The 19,882-nt window shown below is 38.7% G+C and overlaps 1 protein-coding gene across 1 annotated transcript in view; it reads right to left on the bottom strand.

Moving 5' to 3' along the window:
* Positions 1 to 18,925, bottom strand: part of Naip (NLR family apoptosis inhibitory protein) — a 36,578-nt gene extending 17,653 nt beyond the window's left edge. The window contains exons 1-8 of the mRNA XM_027927648.2: positions 18,848 to 18,925; positions 13,111 to 13,681; positions 11,359 to 11,458; positions 9,727 to 9,808; positions 7,892 to 7,943; positions 6,021 to 6,140; positions 4,196 to 4,295; positions 693 to 774 (exon numbers count right to left, since the gene is read on the bottom strand). Coding sequence (XP_027783449.2) covers positions 693 to 774; positions 4,196 to 4,295; positions 6,021 to 6,140; positions 7,892 to 7,943; positions 9,727 to 9,808; positions 11,359 to 11,458; positions 13,111 to 13,678 — 1,104 coding nt within the window. The 5' untranslated portion in view covers positions 13,679 to 13,681; positions 18,848 to 18,925. The remainder of the gene's footprint in view (positions 1 to 692; positions 775 to 4,195; positions 4,296 to 6,020; positions 6,141 to 7,891; positions 7,944 to 9,726; positions 9,809 to 11,358; positions 11,459 to 13,110; positions 13,682 to 18,847) is intronic.
* Between the last annotated feature and the right edge of the window lie 957 nt (positions 18,926 to 19,882).

Genomic DNA, 19,882 nt, shown 5'->3' with positions numbered 1-19,882 from the left:
AACTATATCCCTAGACCTTTTTTTAAATTTTATTTTGAAATAGGTCTCAAAGCTGCCCAGGCTGGCCTCAAAGTTGTGATTCTCCTGCTTAAGCCTCCCAAGTAGCTGGGATTTATAGGCAGGCACCAACATACCTGGTTTCACTGTCAATTTTTAATTCTCAAATATAAAAGACATACCAAGTGAACAGAAAATTGCTTTGTTTTCTTTCTGTGGGATGACAAACATAACAGTCCAAAATAAGGTGGTATGTGTTTGTTATCTATCAAACTGATAGTTGGCTTATATCTCAGAGAACTAATAGGATTTCTCAGTTTAAGGGGGTCAACCTATTATCTGGATTTATGATTTTGCTGGGCATTCATTCCTAAAAAAGGCCAAGTAGGAAGTCAGGCCTTACTATTTGCCAAATGAAGATCACAGGTGAGATCCATTTAGCTTGGAGCTGATCAACTCTTAAGTCTGAAAGAGTCTGAGCCCCAAAGTAGAAGGAACTGATTGTACCTTTCATGAAGCTAGAAATTGTACCATCCTGGTTTACGTGGTATCCCCATCTGCACCTAGCACTTGATAGGGGCTTAGTAGATAGTCATGGAATTTATTTATTTACTTATTTATAATGAGCAATTACTCTTCAAAACAGTTTTCAATCACATGATCACAGACTGCTGAAGTAGACAGGTGTTCATTACCATTACTTCAGGAAGTTCACCATGGCTCTGAAGGTCTGGAATCACTTCTGCAGTGGACTTCATATTTTGGAGAAATGGACAACTAAGCATAAAAGGTATAAGTTACACAAGAGTTGCTCTAATTAAACACTTGCATTACACTTTTTTGGGGGGAGATACAGAGATTGAACCCAGAGGTACTTGACCACTAAGCCACATCCCCAGCCCTATTTTGGATTTTATTTAGAGACATGGTCTCACCGAATTGCTCAGCACTTCGCTTTTGCTGAGGCTGGCTTTGAACTCATGAACCCTCCTGCCTCAGCTTCCCAAGCTGCTGGGATTACAGGTGTGTGCCACTGCACCTGGCATATTATACTTTTAAAAAGCAGAGTTTTAATGACAAGAATTAAGTATAAAACTAACATTTTCGGTGACTCTGTCAGTTTCATAAACACATAAGACATTTAGACTGTGGCTTTCAGCAATAGAAATGTACATAGTTTGTAAAGCCAGGGAATTTGGTGGGATGAGTGTATATTTAATGTTCATCCATAAAACCAACTAGGATTAATTTAAAGAATCAAAATTAGAGAAAGCTACATGTACAAATCCAAGGCATTTGCAGGGAAATGGATGGCATTAGAGAAGATTATGCTAAGTGAAGTTAGCCAATCCCCCCAAAACAAATGCCGAATGTTTTCTCTGATATAAGGGGGGTGACTCAAAGTGGAATAGGGAGGGAGAGCAGGGGAGGAAGATTACATCTAGATAAGGAATAGGGGTGGGAGAGAAAGGGAGGGAGAAGGGGAACAACAAGGATGGTGGAAAGAGATGGTTATCATTATACAAAATACATGTATGAAGATGTGAATTTGGTGTCAACATACCTTATACAAACAGAGATATGATAAATTGTATATAAAGGAGTATTAAGAATTGTAATGCAGGGGCTGGGGATGTGGCTCACGCAGTAGTGCGCTCGCCTGGCATGCGCGGGGCGCTGGGTTCGATCCTCAGCACCACATAAAAATAAAAAAGAATAAAGATGTTGTGTCCACCAAGAACTAAAAAATAATAAAAAAAAGAATTGTAATGCAAAAAAATCAATAAGAGAGCTCATGTATAATGTCATAATTTGGCATAAACATACTTTATATACAGAATTATGAAAAATTGTGTTGTGAATGAATTATTATGAATGTAATGCATTCCACTATTGTGATGTATGAAAGAAAAAAAAGACATTAGTGGGAAAAAAAACAGTCAAATAGCTCAGTGGTAAATTTCCTTTGGGGTAAATCCCCAGTACCAAAAACTGAGACAAAATAGCTTCCAGTCTAGAATCCTATACCTAACTAAATTACCAAAAATTGTGAGAGTAGGGGAAAATAGATACACCCATTAAAATATATGTGTTATATTCAAACTAAAATCATATATCTCTTACACAATCTTTCCAAGAGTACTGTGGCTGAGTAGTCCTCCAAAATGAGAAAGTAAACCAAGAAGAGAATGAGATTAGATCCAGGAAACAGAAACAACACAGGAGAGGAATGTCCAGGATGATCATGAAGATCCCAGGATCCCAGGATGACTATAGGATAAGTAGTTCATACTGCAGCAAGTCAAGACATTCTGGGAGAAACTCCTTCAAGGAGATGAAAATGATGAGATATTTGATAGATTAGAATGACTGAGAAGATATCTAAACACTTGGGAGAATTTGAAGATGAACTGGTGCTAACTGCATAAAAAGCTAAGGAAATAGCTGTAAGATAACTGAAAAAAAAAAAAAAAACGGAAAATAAGTGTTGACGAGGCTATAGAGAATTTGGAGCCTTCATATATTGTTGATAAGAAATTAAAATGGTGGAAAACAGTTTGACAAAAAGCTAAAATTGAATTACCATATAATCTAGCAATTCAACTCCTCTATACCCAAAAGCATTGAATACAGGTTCTCAAACAGTATCTTCCACTTTGTAGTAGCACTATTCATAAAAACCAAAAGGTAGAAACAACTCAAATGTCTAAGAACCAGTGGATGGATAGATAAAATGTAGTATATCCATATAGAATATTATTTGGCTTCAAAAGGAATAAAATACTGATACGCTTTAGAACATGGATAAACCTCCAAAAAATATGCTAAGTGAGAGAAGCCAGGGGGCTGGGGTTGTTGTAGTGGTTGTTGCTGGGGTTGTTGCCTAGCACATGGGAGGCACTCGGTTTGATGTTCAGCACCACATAAAAAATAAATAAATAAAATAAATATAACAAAGAAAGAAACACACCAGACACAGCATGGAAGCATATCGCATGCTTCCATTTGTGTGAAATGTCTACCTGGGGTAAATCCAGAGGCACAAAGCAGATTGGTGTCTATCAAAGGTGTGGCATGGAATAGCACGGAAAGATGAGGAGTGACTGCTTAATGAGTAGAGTTTTCTTTTGGGTTGATGAAAATGTTTTGGAGTTAAGAAGATGATCGCACAATATTGTAAATGTACTAAACACCACTGAACTGTGCATTTAAAAAATGGTTAATGTGGGGCTGGGGTTGTAGCTCACTGGTAGAGCGCTCGCCTAGCATGTTTGAGGCACTGGGTTTGATCTTCAGCACCACATAAAAATAAATGAATAAAACAAAAGTATTTCGTCCATCCACAACTAAAATATTTTTAAATGGTTAATATGTGGATTTTACTTCAAAAAATATACAAACATCCTCTTAAGGCAATTATTACTTCCTACATAAAATGATGTACGTGCCAGGCCTGGTGGTGCACACCTATAAATCTAGCTACTTGGGAGGTTGAGGCAGGAGGATCACAAATTGCAGGCCAGCCTCAGCAACTTAGTCTTAAAAAATTAAAAAAAAAAAAAGACTGGAAATATATCCCAGCGGCAGAGGATGTGTCTATTTTGTGCTAGGCCCTGGGTTCAATCCTTAGTACTGGGAGTAGGGGCAAATGACAGGAAAGGAAAAAAAATGCCACAATTTATTACAAGCTTTAGCTCTGCATTGTATTTACATAGTTATAATAAAGTAAACATGTAAAATAAAAATATTGATCTGGGGTGGGGTTGTGGCTCAGTGGTAGAGTACTCGCCTGGCACAAGTAAGGCACTGGGTTCGATCCTCAGCACCACATAAAAGAATAAATAAATTAAATAAAGGTATTGTGTCCATCTACAACTAAAAATATTTTTTAAAAAATATCGATCTGGGCTGGGGATATAGTTCAGTTTGTAGATAGGACAAGGACATGGGTTCAATCCCCAATACCACACACACACAAAAATATATATATATTGATCTAACCCAAACCAAGACATAACTATAATGAGAGGAAAGATAGACAGGAAGTGTCATGGTAACAAAGGGATGAAAGACATGAAGACACGTCCTCATCGTCTGAATCAGAGAAGAAACTAAACACTTCATCCATAGATATAATAAGGGGGAAATCATTAAAGTGCACTCAAAGTCATAGACACTAAACATTCATTTTGCTCACTTGGGAAAATGTTTGGTATGATCTTCTAATGGGTCATCCTCTTCCTTCCAGTTATGCAAACATCCTCCACAGGAAAAACACTGAACAATGTCCTCTACACCTGGAAGGAAGAAAACTTGATCAGTGTCACTGTTGTGTGCATTCATCAACTGACCAGATAATAACCATCAGATCTTTATTAGCAAAATCTGATTCTCCTCTAATTGGATTTTGTGGAAAAGTCCTAAGCTGAGTCACCCGCAAGGCAATATTCTGTATAGGAAGGACTCTTGGTCCCCCGTCAGAAGTGGGGTAGTCACTGGATGCTCCTATGCACTTTGATGAACAACCTCTCCCGGCCCCATTCTCCTATCAACAGAGAGATTTGCAATCAGAATCTGGAATTCAAGATCCACAAGGGGATTTTTGTCTGTTTTGCTTCTCATGAACCTGAAAGAGTGCCTAGCACTTCTTGGGCAAACTGTATTTGTTTAATAAATAAATTAGAAAGAAAGAATATATTTGGAGCTCAGTGGGAAAAATAAGGAAATTATTGTCAAATGTATTCTTCTAGAATAGGACCAAGTTTCCTACGAGTCTATATTTCTTTGGAAGGAAATTAGTATTTGGATTTGCCAAGTGAAATGAACCCTTGGAAATGAAGCCTCTAAAACTTTCCTTTCACTCTTGGACTCTGGGGCAAAGAAAAGCCTCCCTTTATGTCTGGCCAAAAGTATGAGGTCCTAGAGCTTGAAGGATCCTAAAAGGGCCAGATGACTGAGTTTGAAAAGGAAGAGGGTGAGCATCCTGGACAGCGGGGAGCTTGAGGGAAACTGGCCAGAGAAAAACATAATAGGGTGAGTAGGAAGAAAGGGTAAACACTCCTTCCAAAGGTTTAAAATTGTGAGGCATTGAGATTTTTTTTGTTGTTGTTGATGGCCTTTTATTTTATTTATTTATATGTGGTGCTGAAAATCAAACCCAGTGCCTCACACATGCTAGGCAAATGTTCTCCCACTGAGCTCACCCCAGCCCAGCATTGAGATTTTTCATGCCAATGAAATATGTCTGTTAGATAAAGTGACAGTCACTTTCCCCTGTCTGAGCTGTCCTTTTATATTTGTGATACCTAAAATCTTTTAGTTAAACAGTTAAATAAAATTCTGCTGTAACTCGGGTACACTTGGTCTGAGGAAGACCAGCAAGGTACCTAGGAAAGGTTGAATAGTCTTACCCTATTCCCCCTGTTGTCCCTCAGGCAAAAATTTGACTGAGGGCAAAAAGCTTTGTGGATTACAGAGTGGAGCTGCCTGATGACCACAAGCTAGAGAATACAAGGAACTGGTGGAAGATTCTTCATGCTTCCAAATCATGCAGATGAATTTCCTGATTTTCTTTTCCAAGCAGAGTGTAGCCAAGATTGCTTTTCATATTCCCAGTCTCTCCCATTCTCCCATAGAAATAGAAACTTCAATTCTTAGCCAGGCACATTGCTATCCAAGACAAATATTAAGTTTCCTAGCCCCTCTTACAGGAAATTATGTCCACCTAAGTTGTGGTTAAAGAATAATAAGCAAAAGTGTTCTCTGACAGTCTCCTGGGGCTGGGGAAAGTAATATATAGAAAGGATGCAATAATTATCCCAGACTACTTCTATTCATTGTTAATCTGGACCTCAAGGTTCTACCTCCTAAGGGAAGTAGGGAAAACTGAGAGAGATTTATGATGAGCAAGGAAAGTAATCTGGAAGGAATGATGCAGAAAAGGGATAGCAAGTCTAGAATCATAAGGTCTATTTGGGATTTAAATGGTCGAAGAAGCGAGAAGGTACCAACCACCGACTCACCTGTGTAGAAAAGACCTGCTCTAGCCAAAGCTGCAGTTTTCAGACCTGATTTGTGGGGCCATTTCTTAAAAGTGTCCAGCCGTAGTTCTTCATTAGCAAAGACACTGTCATTGCAATAAGCTAGAATAAAGAAAGGGTGAGACCAGCAAGCTTTGATATTGCAAAATTCAAGTTATCCCTCCATATTTACAGAAGGATTGATCTGACATGTTGAGTTTGTTTCAAAATAATGGGGTTGGTTAGGAAGGCAGACGTGATGTGGATGAAGCAAGACTATCACATAAGAATGGCTGAAGCAGAATGTTGGATATTGCATGAGTATAAATTCAGTTGTCTAATTTCTGTATATGTTTGAAATTTTATATAGTAAGATATATTTTAAAATTATTTCTTCATCATCTAACACCAGAATAAAATAAGAAAAAGCTCGAGTAGATTTCCTTCCTTCCAAAGTCAGTGTCAAGATTTTAAAAAGATGGTTTTCCTTGTAAGCTCTCTTAAGAACAGGCAGTTTTATTTCTTGCTCTTTGGGATATACACTCTTGGTAGTCTCCTTTGGACTTTCTGCCTCAGACTAGCCCTGACCTTTGATTCCTATCTTTAGCATGCTGAGAGGTTTTGAAAAATAAGTTTATATTACCTTTGTTCTGCAAATTTCCTAAAACGAAAGCTTGCTCCAGTGTTCCACTTAACTCTTGGGTTCTTACTGTTACTTCACTTTTAATATGAATATTCCTTAACTTTTTTTTTTTTCTTTTTGATATTGGGGATTGAACCCAGGGGTGTTCTACTACTGAGTTACATCCACAGCCATTTTAAAAAAAAATTTTTTATAGTTGTTGATGGACAGAATGCCTTTATTTTGTTTATTCTTATGTGGTTCTGAGATTCGAACCTAGTGCCTCACACAAGCGCTCTGCTGCTGAGCAATAGCTCTAGCCCTCCACAGCCATTTTTATTCTTTATTTTGAGACAGGGCCTTGCTAAATTGCTGAGACTGGCCTCAAATTTGTGATCCTCCTGCCTCAGCCTCCCCAGTCACTGGGATTATAGTGTGTGCCACCATGCCTGGCTCTAACTTCTTAAAAGCACATTGAGCTACTTAAAAATGATTTCAAGACATTTTATCTGGAAATTCAGTTGTTTTCAAGGAAATGGCAATTAAGGAACAAATCCTACTGTATTTCCCTACGTTCATCTATACTAAACCCAGTTACTCTATAAGCGCAGAAATCTCTTTATGAAAATGATTCTTAAAAGACAGTTAAGGGAGACTGGGGCTGTAGCTCAGTGGCAGAGTGCTTGCCTTGCACGTGTGAGGCACTGGGTTTGATCCTCAGCACCACATAAAAATAAACAAGTAAAATAAATATATTATGTTCATCTATAACTAAAAAAAAAATAGAAATAAAAAGACAATTAAGGGGTTAGGGTTGTGGCTCGGTGGTAGAGCGCTTGCCTAGCATGCGTGAGGCGCTGCGTTTGATCTTCAGCACCACATAAAAAATAACTAAATAAAGTTATTGTGTCCATCTACAACTAAAAAAAAAAAAAAAAAATTAAGGAGGTATCCCGAGTTTTTAAAGCCAGCCTCAGCAATTTAGCAAGTCCCTAAGCAACTTAGTGAGACCCTGTGTCAAAACAAAATGTAAAAATGGGCTGGCGATATAGCTCAGTGGTTAAGTGACCCTAGGTAAAATCCCCAGTACCACAAAGAGAGGGGAGGGCAGGGAGGGGAAAATGGGGGGTGGGGGTGGGGAGAAAGTGCTGTAAAATGAGGAGCTGGAGAGTTTAAAAAAAAAATGATGGGAATCAAAATGCCAAAGAAGAAATAAACAAGCAAAGCCTTTGGAATATTTCTGAGTTTTTACCTGATGCCATAAGCAATTCTCTTTTAACCCAGGAATTCACAAAATGTTCTCCCTGAGGAAAATTAAATTCATGTTATTGATTATTTAGCTTATATATACCTATTTGTGACTAAGAACTGAAGAACCCCCATATATACCATGAAGAATCTATTAAATAAAAAGGGCAGAGTTGTTGGAGAAACATTCTTTTAATGAATTCTCTTAATGCTGAATGTGTTTTCAGTGACTGTTTACCTGTACCTGTTAGGGGACAGACAGACCTGAATGGTGGGAACATGAGGCTAAGAGAATAATTCTGTAAGATGGGCCCACTGTGCTGACCCCCCACATGCTTTCTTTTCCAAGAGGCAATTTGCCTGCAGCCCTGCCTGACCTCGGTGGACAGGCTATGTCACATTTTTCAGCAAACTACCTGTTTACTGCAGGAGAAATGCATGTCCAAATTAATGTTGATGAGAAGAACCTGAGACACCCTGAAGGAAGAGACTTTTGTGATCAGATTGTGAAACTCTAAGAGATAAGGGTAGTTTCTCCTAACGATAAAGTCTGTAAGAATGTATGGTTAAGAATCCAATTAGAACTGGTCAGCATGGGCCAAGGTGACCTAGAGTTGCCATGGCAGTGGGAACTTGAAAGTCTGATGTCACTCTGCTGTCAGTCAAAAGTCAAGAGGTAGACCTGGGCAGAACTCTCTGGAAACTTCTCTGGGAATAAAATTGGAGTACAGGAGAGGCAAATTGTCCCTTTCCTTTCTGAAAGGACCCACTCCCCTCCTTTTTCCTATCCTTTCAATAAACTCATTCCTGTTAGGCTGAGTGACATGTCTGAAATCTCTCTGACTTGATCGTAAGAATCAGGGTTTGAAGAGGGGGTCTTCATGGTGCCTCAGTTTCTCAGAAGGCCTCAGCTCCAAAACATACCCAACAGGAAACCTTGTCAGGGTCCCTTTTTCAAGAGACTTGACTCAAAAACAGAAGCGCATTTAGATACCACAGATTCATTTTGACTAATGAAGAAGTACAGGACAGAGGAAGGAAACAAAATTCAGAAGTGCATTAGGTATTTAGCAACAGATTTTTCTGGGAAAATTGCCTGAAGAGGCACTCCTCCTCCCCCACTCTTAGTCCAGGTTCTCTGCTGGGTTCCAGTCTTCTGTGTCCTGTTAGCCAATCAATTCCTTTTTATTTAAGCCAATTTGGGATGGGTTTCCTGTCACCTGCCCCTAGGAAGTCCTTACTGATTGAGGCTAACTAAATAACCAAGAGGAAGACCCTCTGTGGATGATGGTCTCTCATCAGAAGAACTTACTCAGGCAAGTGGTCAGCTCCAAGAATCTGCAGGAATGGCCTCAGCAAAAGAGCAAAGACTATCAGGAAGGCAGGCAGAGCCAATTAAAAGCCAGTCCCAGAGGGGTTGGAGGGGAAGGGAGGGGGTATGGGATTATAAGTGATGGTGGAATGTGATCATCATTATCCAAAGTACATGTATGAAGATACGAATTGGTGTGGAATATACATTTTATACAACCAGAGATATGAAAAATTGTGCTCTATATATGTAATAAGAATTGTAATGTATTCTGTTGTCATATATAAATATAAATAGTTAATTAAAAAAAAAAAAAGAAGGCAGTCCTGGAAAAAGAAATTCTAGGGGCTCAAAATTAACAAAAGAATGTGATTTTTTTTTTTTTTTTGCAGAAGAGAAGCTGGGAATGAAAGGACGGAAAAAAGAAATAGAACCCATGACACAAAAAGAATGCTTCCCACCTTGTGATTCAGATATTACTAGGCAACCAAAGACACTTTGGGAAAATTTTTGCTGTTCTAATTTACCGTTACATCAACAAATCCCTTGTAGCTTTCAATATACTGGGCAATTTCATCTGAGGATTTCTTACTTTGAAGATATTCACATCTATAATAAAAAATAATTAAAAATTACCCAATAGTGTGATACAGTTGTCGTATATCCCAATGAATATGTATTAAAAATATATTGAATTGTTGAATTTTCAATAAAGCTATCAAAAATTTTTACCCTGAAACTTACTTGTGAGAATTATCATTGTTCTGATGTAATTATTCTTTATTTCCATATTGACAGCATGTGTAGTTATTTAATTAAATCTTCAAACAATCCCACACCACCTCACCCACAGACAAAACCAAACCGAGGGGTATCTACTGCTTGGTTTAGACTTTTTCCTATATAGATCTTCAAACAAGTCCCTATATAGCTTGTATGGTTTTCTATTTTTTTTTTGTTTCTATTTTTTGGAAGTTCTGGGGATTGAACCCAGGGCCTCACAAAGACTAGGCAAATCATCTACCACTGAGCTACATCCTCAGCCATATGTGGCTTTTTTTTTTTTTTTTTAATTTATTTTTTAGTTGTAGCTGGACACAACACCTTTATTTTATTTAGTTATTTTTATGTGGTGCTGAGGCTCAAACCCAGGGCCTCAAATGTGCTAGGTGAGTGCTCTGCCGCTGAGCCACAACCCCAGCCCCATATGTGGCTTCTTTAATGAATAAATGACAAGGAAGAAAAGACAGGGAAGAATGAAATCTATAAATTAAAATCTCAAGAGGAGAGAGGTGAGCATTGATTACTGACTCAGATATTGGATTACATTGAGAATTAATGGTCATCTTCTTTAAAGAGAGATAATAATATTGTGATTGTGGTTTTTAAAAAGGCACTCATAATTCAGAGTTACACACTAAAATATTAAGAGTATTAAAATATTATGGATCATGTAATAGCTGGGATTTGCTTTAAAATAACCTAGTTAATATTATTTCCAGGGGAGATGGGCAGGAGATAGATGAAATATGGTTTAGCCACATGTTGACAGGTGGTTAAATAAAAAACTTTATTAAAAAACTTTTAAAAAAACTTTAAAGAAATGAATCTGTCTGTGGTAGAAGACACTAATTAGTATTAAAAATAATTAAAATATGCTTCGTTTTCTAAATAAAGACCATTGTAATTTAAAAAGAAATTCTCAAGTTTTTGAAATGAAACATTTTCATTTGGCATATATCAGCAGTATGTGAAACCATTTGTAAGATTGTTTCAAACATTGTTATTTACTTTCTAACTTCTTCTATAAACCATTTTACACCATCTCTATGCAAAGTATCTTGTTTATTAATTGAGGCAAATCATGAAACTTCAACTTGGCAAAACTTATCTTTGCATTGGGGGTAATAAAACAACATTTATAAACTGTTTAAAATTACATAATTCAATTTTTTTTTTTACACTGTGACCAGGTCTATCCCAATTGCAGAAGAGAAGCTGGGAATGAAAGGATAGAATAATTCTGGGATAGTCCAGTTTTGGATAGGGAAAGATCAAAACTGATACTCCAGCAAGGTGGCTCTTTTGTCTTTAATTTTGTCTGATTTTTTTTTTTTTCAAAACTGAAAAATTTTATCAGAAAATACTTATCTACTTACTTGGGGAACCACTTGGCATGTTCCTTCCAAGGACTGTCTCCTTCTTCCCAGTCTCCTAAGCATCCACCACAGGAAAAACACTGCACAGTGTCCCTTTCACCTACATGTGAAAGAAAATGTTTTGATCACCCAGCAATGCCACCAGAGGTGATCATTTTGTGTATGAACAAGACATGCTCCATCTTGCCTGTCCTCTCACAACTCTCTGGCTGAATCTCCATTTCATAGTCCTGCCTTAAATGACCACTTTTGAGCTCTAGAAAGTGACCCCTTGGCCATAGCTATCCTTCACAGAGGACTCTAAGCTATAGAACTCAACATGCTGCCGGGGCTGGCATGAATGACATTTTGCTCTTTAACCTCTCAGAACCAAAATGATGGAGAAGTGGACAAACATCAGTGAGAAGATCTAAGTTTGACTTTTGCTATGCCATTTCTGTAGAAATGCAGGCACATTTCTTAATTATTTGAGCTCAATAAAGAATAACTAAAATCTGAGGAAAAGGGGCATATTGGTTGGATTAGAATTAGTGCTCATTCTGTGCCTAGCATGAAGTAAGTACTCAGCAAATGATATCTGTTCTTAGAATTCTCATTCACATCCATCAGAACATCTATGGCATGACTACGGCAATTCAAGGTGCCATGCTCTGAAATGCGTTTTGCCCTATATGTTAGAGTAAGATTTAAGATTAAAATAAACAAGCCAGGCGTGGTGGTGCACACCTGTAATCCCAGCAACTTGGGAGGCTAGGGCAAAAGGATCACAGGTTTGAGATCAGCCTCAGCAACTTAGAGAGACCCTAAGCAAATTAGCAAGACATGGTCTCAAAATAAAAAATAAAAGCTGGGCATGATGGTGGCGCATGCCTGTAATCCCAGGGGCTTGGGAGGCTGAGACAGGAGGATCATGAGTTCAAAGCCAGCCTCAGCAACCCAGGGACCCTGTCTCTAATAAAATACAAAAAAAGGGCTGGGGATGTGGCTCAGTAGTTAAGCACCTCTGGGTTCAATCCCCAGTACTACTACTACTACCACTACTACTACTACTACTACTAATAATAACAATAATAAAAACAGTATTACCTAAGGTCAAATTTAAGGACCAGTAACATTCTTATTTTCTATATACTTGACAAATTAATACACATTGTGCTAAATGCAAAATCAAAACAAAATTACTGAAGTTGAATTTTATTAACTTATTTAAATTAATGAATTTTTTTCAGTACTGGGGATTGAACCCTGGAACACTCTACTACTAAGCTATATACCCAGCCATTTTTATTTTTTATTTTGAGACAAGTTCTCACTAAATTGCTGAGGTGGGCCTTATCTTGCAATCAGCCTGCTTCCGCTTTCCCAGTTGATGGGATTACAGGTATGTTCCAACATGTCCTGCTTGAAGTTAATTTTTTTTTTTTTAACCCAGAGACACTTAACCACTGAGCCATGTCCCCAGCCTTTTTAATATTTTATTTAGAGACAGGATCTCTCTGAGTTGCTTAGGCCTTGCTAAATTGCTGAGAACTCGCTTTGAATTTGCTATTCTCCTGCCTCAGCCTCCCAAGCCTCTGGGATTACAGGTGTGCACCATCAGGCCCAGACTTGAAGTTCAATTTTAATAAAACAGACTTCATATCGGATACAACACACTTAACAAGTGAGGGTTCATAAAATATTGAGAAATGCCACCAGAATATGGAATTTAAACACTTTAGAGAAACACTTCAGAAAAAGATTTCAAGTTACCTGTAAAGATGAAGCCCGCAGCTGAGAGGGCATGTGGGGATATCCCATGGGCATAAAATGGCCAATTCTTGAAGGATTCGAGTCTGGTCTCCTCATTTCGGTACCTTGCTTTGTCCCCTCTCAGCTTCTTCCTTGGATTCTTCACCCTTACGTCATACTTGGCAATGTTACCAACATCTTTGCCCAGAAGGAACTCACAGTGTGGACGAAATTTCTTGTGATTTTCTATGGGAAGTTTTCTGAGGCTGGTACCAAAGAGGATTAAGCTACAGCAGAAGCACTGAATCCCAGATTTTACCCCAGTGAAGTAAAACCCAGCTGCTGCCATCTCTGATGGTATCCATGAACTAAATGACTCGTAGGTCATGAAAGTCTTTAACCTTTTGACTTCACTGCGCATTTGTGAGTTAAAGCCTTTCTGCATTTTCGCTCGGATTTTCTCTTCATTTTCTTCCATTTCCTTTGCCATCTGAACAGCATCTATGCCCAGAAGGGTACTCAGCTCTGGGAGCAAATCATAATCAAATTGAGAAATCCTCTCCTCAGAGGCCTTCCCCTCAGTGGCCATTTTCTGAAAAAGGGACAAAAGGAGGTTGATTGGCTATGGTATACTTTTACTATAAACAGCCTTGCCTTACTGTTTCTGAAGAAGGCAGAACTTGAAGGAATTCAGAAATTACCTGGATTTTCAAGGCAAAAAAAAAAAAAAAAGTTGCTTGGACAATGTCAGTGCTCATCCACTTTATCAATCCACAAATATTTGCTAAATGCTCACTTGTGTGTTAAGCACTGTGAAGGCACTGAGGATTTGGCTCAGTAAGACAGATCATGAAACCTTCCAAATGTCCATCATGGACACATGCAGTAACATGGACATAAATTTACATTTGTGTTAAGGGAAAATATATACAAAATGTTATAGTCCAGTAGTGGTAATTTGATAAAATTATTTAGCTTCTTGTCTTTTTGTTTTCATTTTTCTGGTATTAGAGATTAAACCTGGGGGTGTACTACCTCTGAGCTGCTCCGCTCCCCCAGCCCTTTTTTTACTTTTCATTTTGAAAAAAATGTCTTGCTAAATTGCTGAGACTGGTCTCAAATTTTCTGTCCTCTTGCCTTAGCCTCCCAGGTAGCTGGGATTACAGGTATACATCACCATGATGGCTTAGATTTTTTAAAAGTTATTATTTTAATTGCTTTCACTTTCTAATTGTGCTCACTTTCTAAATGGCAGTGCTCTGTACCCAAGCTATAGGTGACCCACTATACTTACTGTTATGTGTGTGATACATTTTATTTTATAAGCTATTTTCCTAACTAAAAATTATAAGGTATTATTACATTAATAAATATATTTCTTCAGTCAGGGCTGTGGCATTGTTATGGGGCAGGCTATATGGGCAATGACCAAACAGACTCCATTTTACCCTGAGACTCCATATCATGTAAAAAATGCTTCTCCCTTGGGAAAACCCCACCTCTGTACCCATTAATAGTTACCTAGCATAGCATATCTGGCAACACAAAATAGCAATTCTTATACAATGTAAAATTGTTCTCTTTGCTTTCCATTTATCTTGGACAATATACCTTGTCAGAGATTGTCTAGACGTTAGTAACCATTCTCTAACTTGTACTCCACTAGTGTCATTTTGACCCCCTTCCCTTCTGCTTGCTTGCTGCTATGCCAACCTGGAAAGTCCTGTGGGAAATACCAATGTAGCCATTGCATTGTCTCTCAGACTGCCCAATCCAGTGTCTGTACCTGCTTGCTTACAGCAACGTCAACCCAGATGTAGTTTTTACCTTTAAATATCCTAAAATTCTCAGGCTTGGGGCTGTTCCTGCAGAGACAGTCATGGGTCCTGTGGGGAGCAGTTGCCGGCTGGCTGGCTTAATAAAGACTATTCAATTTGGACAAAACTGGGACTTGGTGTGTTTTCTGAGTGCCCTGCCCCACAACAGCATATGCCTGTAATCCCAGCAACTCAGCAAGCTTGAGGCAGGAGGATGACAAGTTTGAGGCCAGCTTCAGCAATTTAGCAAGACCCTGTCTCAAAATAAAAAATAAAAAAGAGCTGGGGATGTATCTCAGTAATTAAGTGCCCCTGGGTTCAATTCCTAGTACCTAAATAAATAAATACATTTCTTCAATGTACTTTTTTTTTGGGGGGGGGCACCAGGAATTGAACCCAGGGTTGCTTTGCCACTGAGTCACATCCTCAGCTATTTTATTTTGAGATATGGTCTTGCTAAGTCTCTTAGAGCCTCAAAAAATTGAACTTGTGATCCTCTTGCCTCAGCTTCCTCAGCCACTGGGGTTACAGGTGTGTGCCACCATGCCTGGCCATATTGCATTCTTAAAAACCACATCAGACATGGCTGAAGCTATTGGAGGCACAGCTGGATTTCATCCTCTGTAGTCCACAACGAATATCCTGTATCATCAATTTATATCACAGGCCATACCAGATTTTTTAACAAAGAACTCATCATCATTAGTACAACTGCATCTAACATGTCCTTAATTGGGGCTGAGTCTCTTGACATCTCCCAAACATCCTGCATTGCTTCAAATGAAACACTTGAATAGGCTTGAGTCATTCTAAAGACCCCTATTCCAGCATCTCCAAATAAAATCAGATGAAGACCATATTTTCATGAAATCCTTTTCCTCAAAGGCTTGGGTAAGGGACATATTCCCCATTCAGACATCATGTCCATTTCAATAATATATCAGGGAAAGATAGCACAATAATTATGGACAACATAATTATATTCTAGTACAACACAATTTTTTCCTCATTAATTCCTGCCATCTTTCATTTTTAAATCACAGCTTTATTGGGATATAATTCACACATCATAATATTCACCTGTTTAAAAATATAATTCCAGAGATTTTAGCATATTCAGACTCATGCAACCCTTACCACACTCAATTTTTAAGTAGTTTCATCACCCCCCCCCCCAAAAAAAAATGCTCGTTAGCAGTTGTTTCCCATTTTTCTCTAACTCTCCTAGCCCTAGATAACCACTAGGTTACTTTCTGTCTCTGCTAGATTTATCCATTCTGGACATTTCATATAAATCGTACAACATGTGGTCCTTAATGTCTGGTTGCATTCACTTAGAATAATGTTTTCAAGATTCATCCATGTTGTAGCATACATAATACTTCATATTTCCTTTGTTGTCAAATAATATTCTATTATATGGATATACCACATTTTATTTATCCATTTATCAACATTTGGCTTATTTACATTTTTTTTGGCTATTATGAAGAATGCTACTGTGTGCACTTGTGTACAAGATTTTGTGTAGACTTTTTTCTTAAACCTATAGTTGCATTGTCATATCATAAAAATTAATTTAGTTGTACTTTAACTTTTCATCAGTAGGTTTAGATATGACAATACATTATGCACTACTAAATTTTTTTTTTACCACCTGCAGGCTATTTTATCCATAACAATGTAAAACATCATCAGGCCCCCCGTGGGGGCAGCACCAAGAGACCTTGACCATCCTCTTCTTCACATCACATTGTTTGTTTTAGTTGTAGATGGACACAACACCTTTATTTTTATGTGGTGCTAAGGATTGAACTCAGTACCTCACACATGCTAGGTCAGCACTCTACCACTGAGCTCACATTGTTTTAAAAGGACTGTAGATTTCACTTTTGTATCATCATAATTTTTTTTTTAATTCATCAAGGCTAGTATAAATTAGAAATCCATTGTGATTCTTTCACAGTTTAAGGATTAATGGAGCAGACAGACTAACCACCATAATGAATCATCTTAGAGTGGTGTGTTGAAATTTCAGCAGCAACTCCATTTCTTTCCTCCTTTTTTCATGTCATTTCTTAGTTCTATTTTGTTTTTCAGCATGGTGACTGAATCCAGGGTTTTGTATATGTTCAGCCCATGGTATACCAGTGAGGTACAATCAGCCTTTTCATATCATTTGTAATTATCCATCTGAACATTCATTCAGTTCTCTTGTCCTGAGGGTTTATTCATCTTTTATTCTTTTACCACAACTAGGATCAAATGAGCTAGTTGGTCGGCAACAGCCTTTCTTCACTGTTCTCCTGACATTCAGGTCACATAAGCAATTAGAGGACCTCTTATCACAGCATCACTTAAGTCAAAGGCATAAAATTTAGGCTACCTTTGTATCATCATGTCACCAGTCCAAAGGTGCTTGGTTGCATCTCAACATTTCTGTAATCTCACCTATAGATGTAGTTTGACAGTTTCCCTTTACATGATGTTTTATGTACCCCATTTTTTCCAGCTCAACCAATTTGGAATTTGCCCACATTTCTGCAAAAGCTGCAACAAATTGAAGATCATTATCAAGACCAAGCATGCCTTTCATGTGAAAATACACTGGACAGTACTTTAAAAAAGGAAGAGCTCCTTTGTCACTAATGTATTAAATATACTTTAGCTGGGCATGGTGGCATACACCTGTGATCCTAGTGGCTTGGGAGGCTGAGCAGGAGGATCATGAATTCAAAGCCAGCCTCAGCAAAAGCAAGGTGCTAAGCAACTCAGTGAGACCCTGTCTCTAAATAAAATACAAAATAGGGCTGGGGATGTGACTCAGTGGTTGAGTGCCCCTGAGTTCTATCTCCAGTACTCCCCCAAAAAACTTTAAAAAATAAAAATAAAAATGGGTGGTGGAGCATCCCTATATTTAATCCCCAGTATCATGAAAAACAGAGCAAAAAACAAACAAAAATAAATAAAATTAGTAATAGTTTAAGAAGCTCTCTGTGACAATCTACAGTTTACTTATCTCTTTGAATAATTATATTTTTAGTTGTCTCTTGATGTCCTTTCCCTATAGAGTCACTTTAGTGATCATCTATAAGATGAGGGTCATAGTCCCACCAAAAGAAACATCTTCCCCACTCTCATGTTCCTTCCCTATACAGAAGGAAGTGGTCATGGTTTGGCAACCTAGGACTCTTTTTTAACTTACTTTCACTTTTGCCAATGCCAGCTAATATACAGTATCCTTGACTGACTTCCTCTGTGCCTGGATTTCTTTTTTAATCAATTTAGTTATTTCTTTTGGTTTTAGATCTACCACCTTCAAATTCCATTAACAGATGCATAACCGTAAAGCAAAAACCATAAATCATCTAAGAAGGGGTCTTTTATACTCCTTGGAGTCAAGTGGCCCAAACTAGGATGTATAACCAGACTTGGAAACATAAACCAGATGCTACAGGGCTGTCCCCTGGTCTAACTCACACCCTCGCATAAGACTACATTCATAAATAGTTTCTTTCATTCAGGTTTGGCCAATAAATGCCACAAAGCTCTTGTCCTCCCTGGAGATAAATAAGCACAGGGTTGCAACAAACCAGTTGTTTCCCATAAGGCGCTCTGGCCCACATGAGAATCCAGAACCAATATATTGACTCAACAAAGTTTTGGTCAATTTTGCTGGCTGTGAAATCATTTCTGGGGAGAAGAGATGATTGCCAAGGCCCTTTCCAATGCTCTTTGACTATAAGTACCAAGAATGCCATTGAAGTAAATATGGTCACGGAGCTAGGATTTAAACTCAAGTTTAGGTAACTTCAGCCCCTGTCCTTTTTCTTCCATACCAGCCTTCCTCTGAAGAAAGAAACAAGAACAAGAGAAAGAAGGGAGGTCGTAAGTTTAAATGTGGAAGAAAAGTCCCTTTGTCAGAGAGATCACCTACTTACCTTGAAATTTATCTGGAGTCACAGTCAAATGGAAGGAGAAAGCCAGCTAACTAGAAAGAGAATGAGAAAACATGTGACTTAAATACAAATGCTCTGAGTTTGTCCTTTAATGGGAAATTGTGAGAAAATATTTGAGGAACTAAAACTCAAAACAAATTGTACAAAAAAGTCACCAGTAAATGTGCTAAGATACTGAGTCAACAGGGTTAGTGAACTAACCCTTTCAGGACCAAAAAAGGAATAACAAAACATACCAATTCCCACAACAGGAAATTTTTTATTCTATATATGCGATTTGGTTAATAGTTATGCTGCAAGTGTAAGTCATTAACAGTGACAAGTTTCTATCTTTCTGGTTCTTTCAGGATCTTCTCTTTTATGCTTGGAGTTATAATATTACAAAATATTGTGTCTAGGTGGTCTTTCCATATTCACTGTGCTGGAGCAGGAGACCCACGATTGCCAGGGGAATGTGAAAGGGGAACAGAAGAAAGGGGCTGTGTGAGGACCAGGAGACAGAGGGAGGCGCAAGGGGTACCAAGGGGAGCGTGCTAGGGGCCCTTGGGTCACACCCGACAGGAAACAATGCCATGCTACTCCATGGGACACTAGGAATGCAGTCAGAAGCTCAGGCTAGCCGCCAGGCCCAGGGACTGGAGAGCAAAGGGTCAGGGTTAGGGAGAACTGGATTGGGGTAGGGGCAGCATGCAAGGCGAGAGGGCAGGGGAAGAAAGGGAGGGGATCGCTTAGGGCTAGGTAGGCCCAAGTCCCACCTCCATTACCAGGTGTCAAGGTTTGAGCTGCTAAGGGGACCCAGGCAAGGGGCAGGGCTCTGTTTCCCATAGGCAGCATTCAGGGCCCAGAGGCCAGCCAGTTCTACTCCTCTGCCCCAGGTGAGTAGATCCTTAGAGAGGGACCTGGAACAAAGGAGGGCAGAAACAGGGCACTGTGAGGGGATACCTGGTATGCAGAGGTGGGGGGTGGTTGGTGGGAAGCCAGGACCCCCTGGAGGAGCACTGGCTAGGGAGAAGCAGG

Source organism: Marmota flaviventris, chromosome 5 (genome assembly GCF_047511675.1).
Source record: "Marmota flaviventris isolate mMarFla1 chromosome 5, mMarFla1.hap1, whole genome shotgun sequence".
Taxonomy (NCBI): domain Eukaryota; kingdom Metazoa; phylum Chordata; class Mammalia; order Rodentia; family Sciuridae; genus Marmota; species Marmota flaviventris.
The sequence above is the reverse complement of the archived record's forward strand: the minus strand, read 5'-3'. Positions and strand labels throughout refer to the sequence as shown.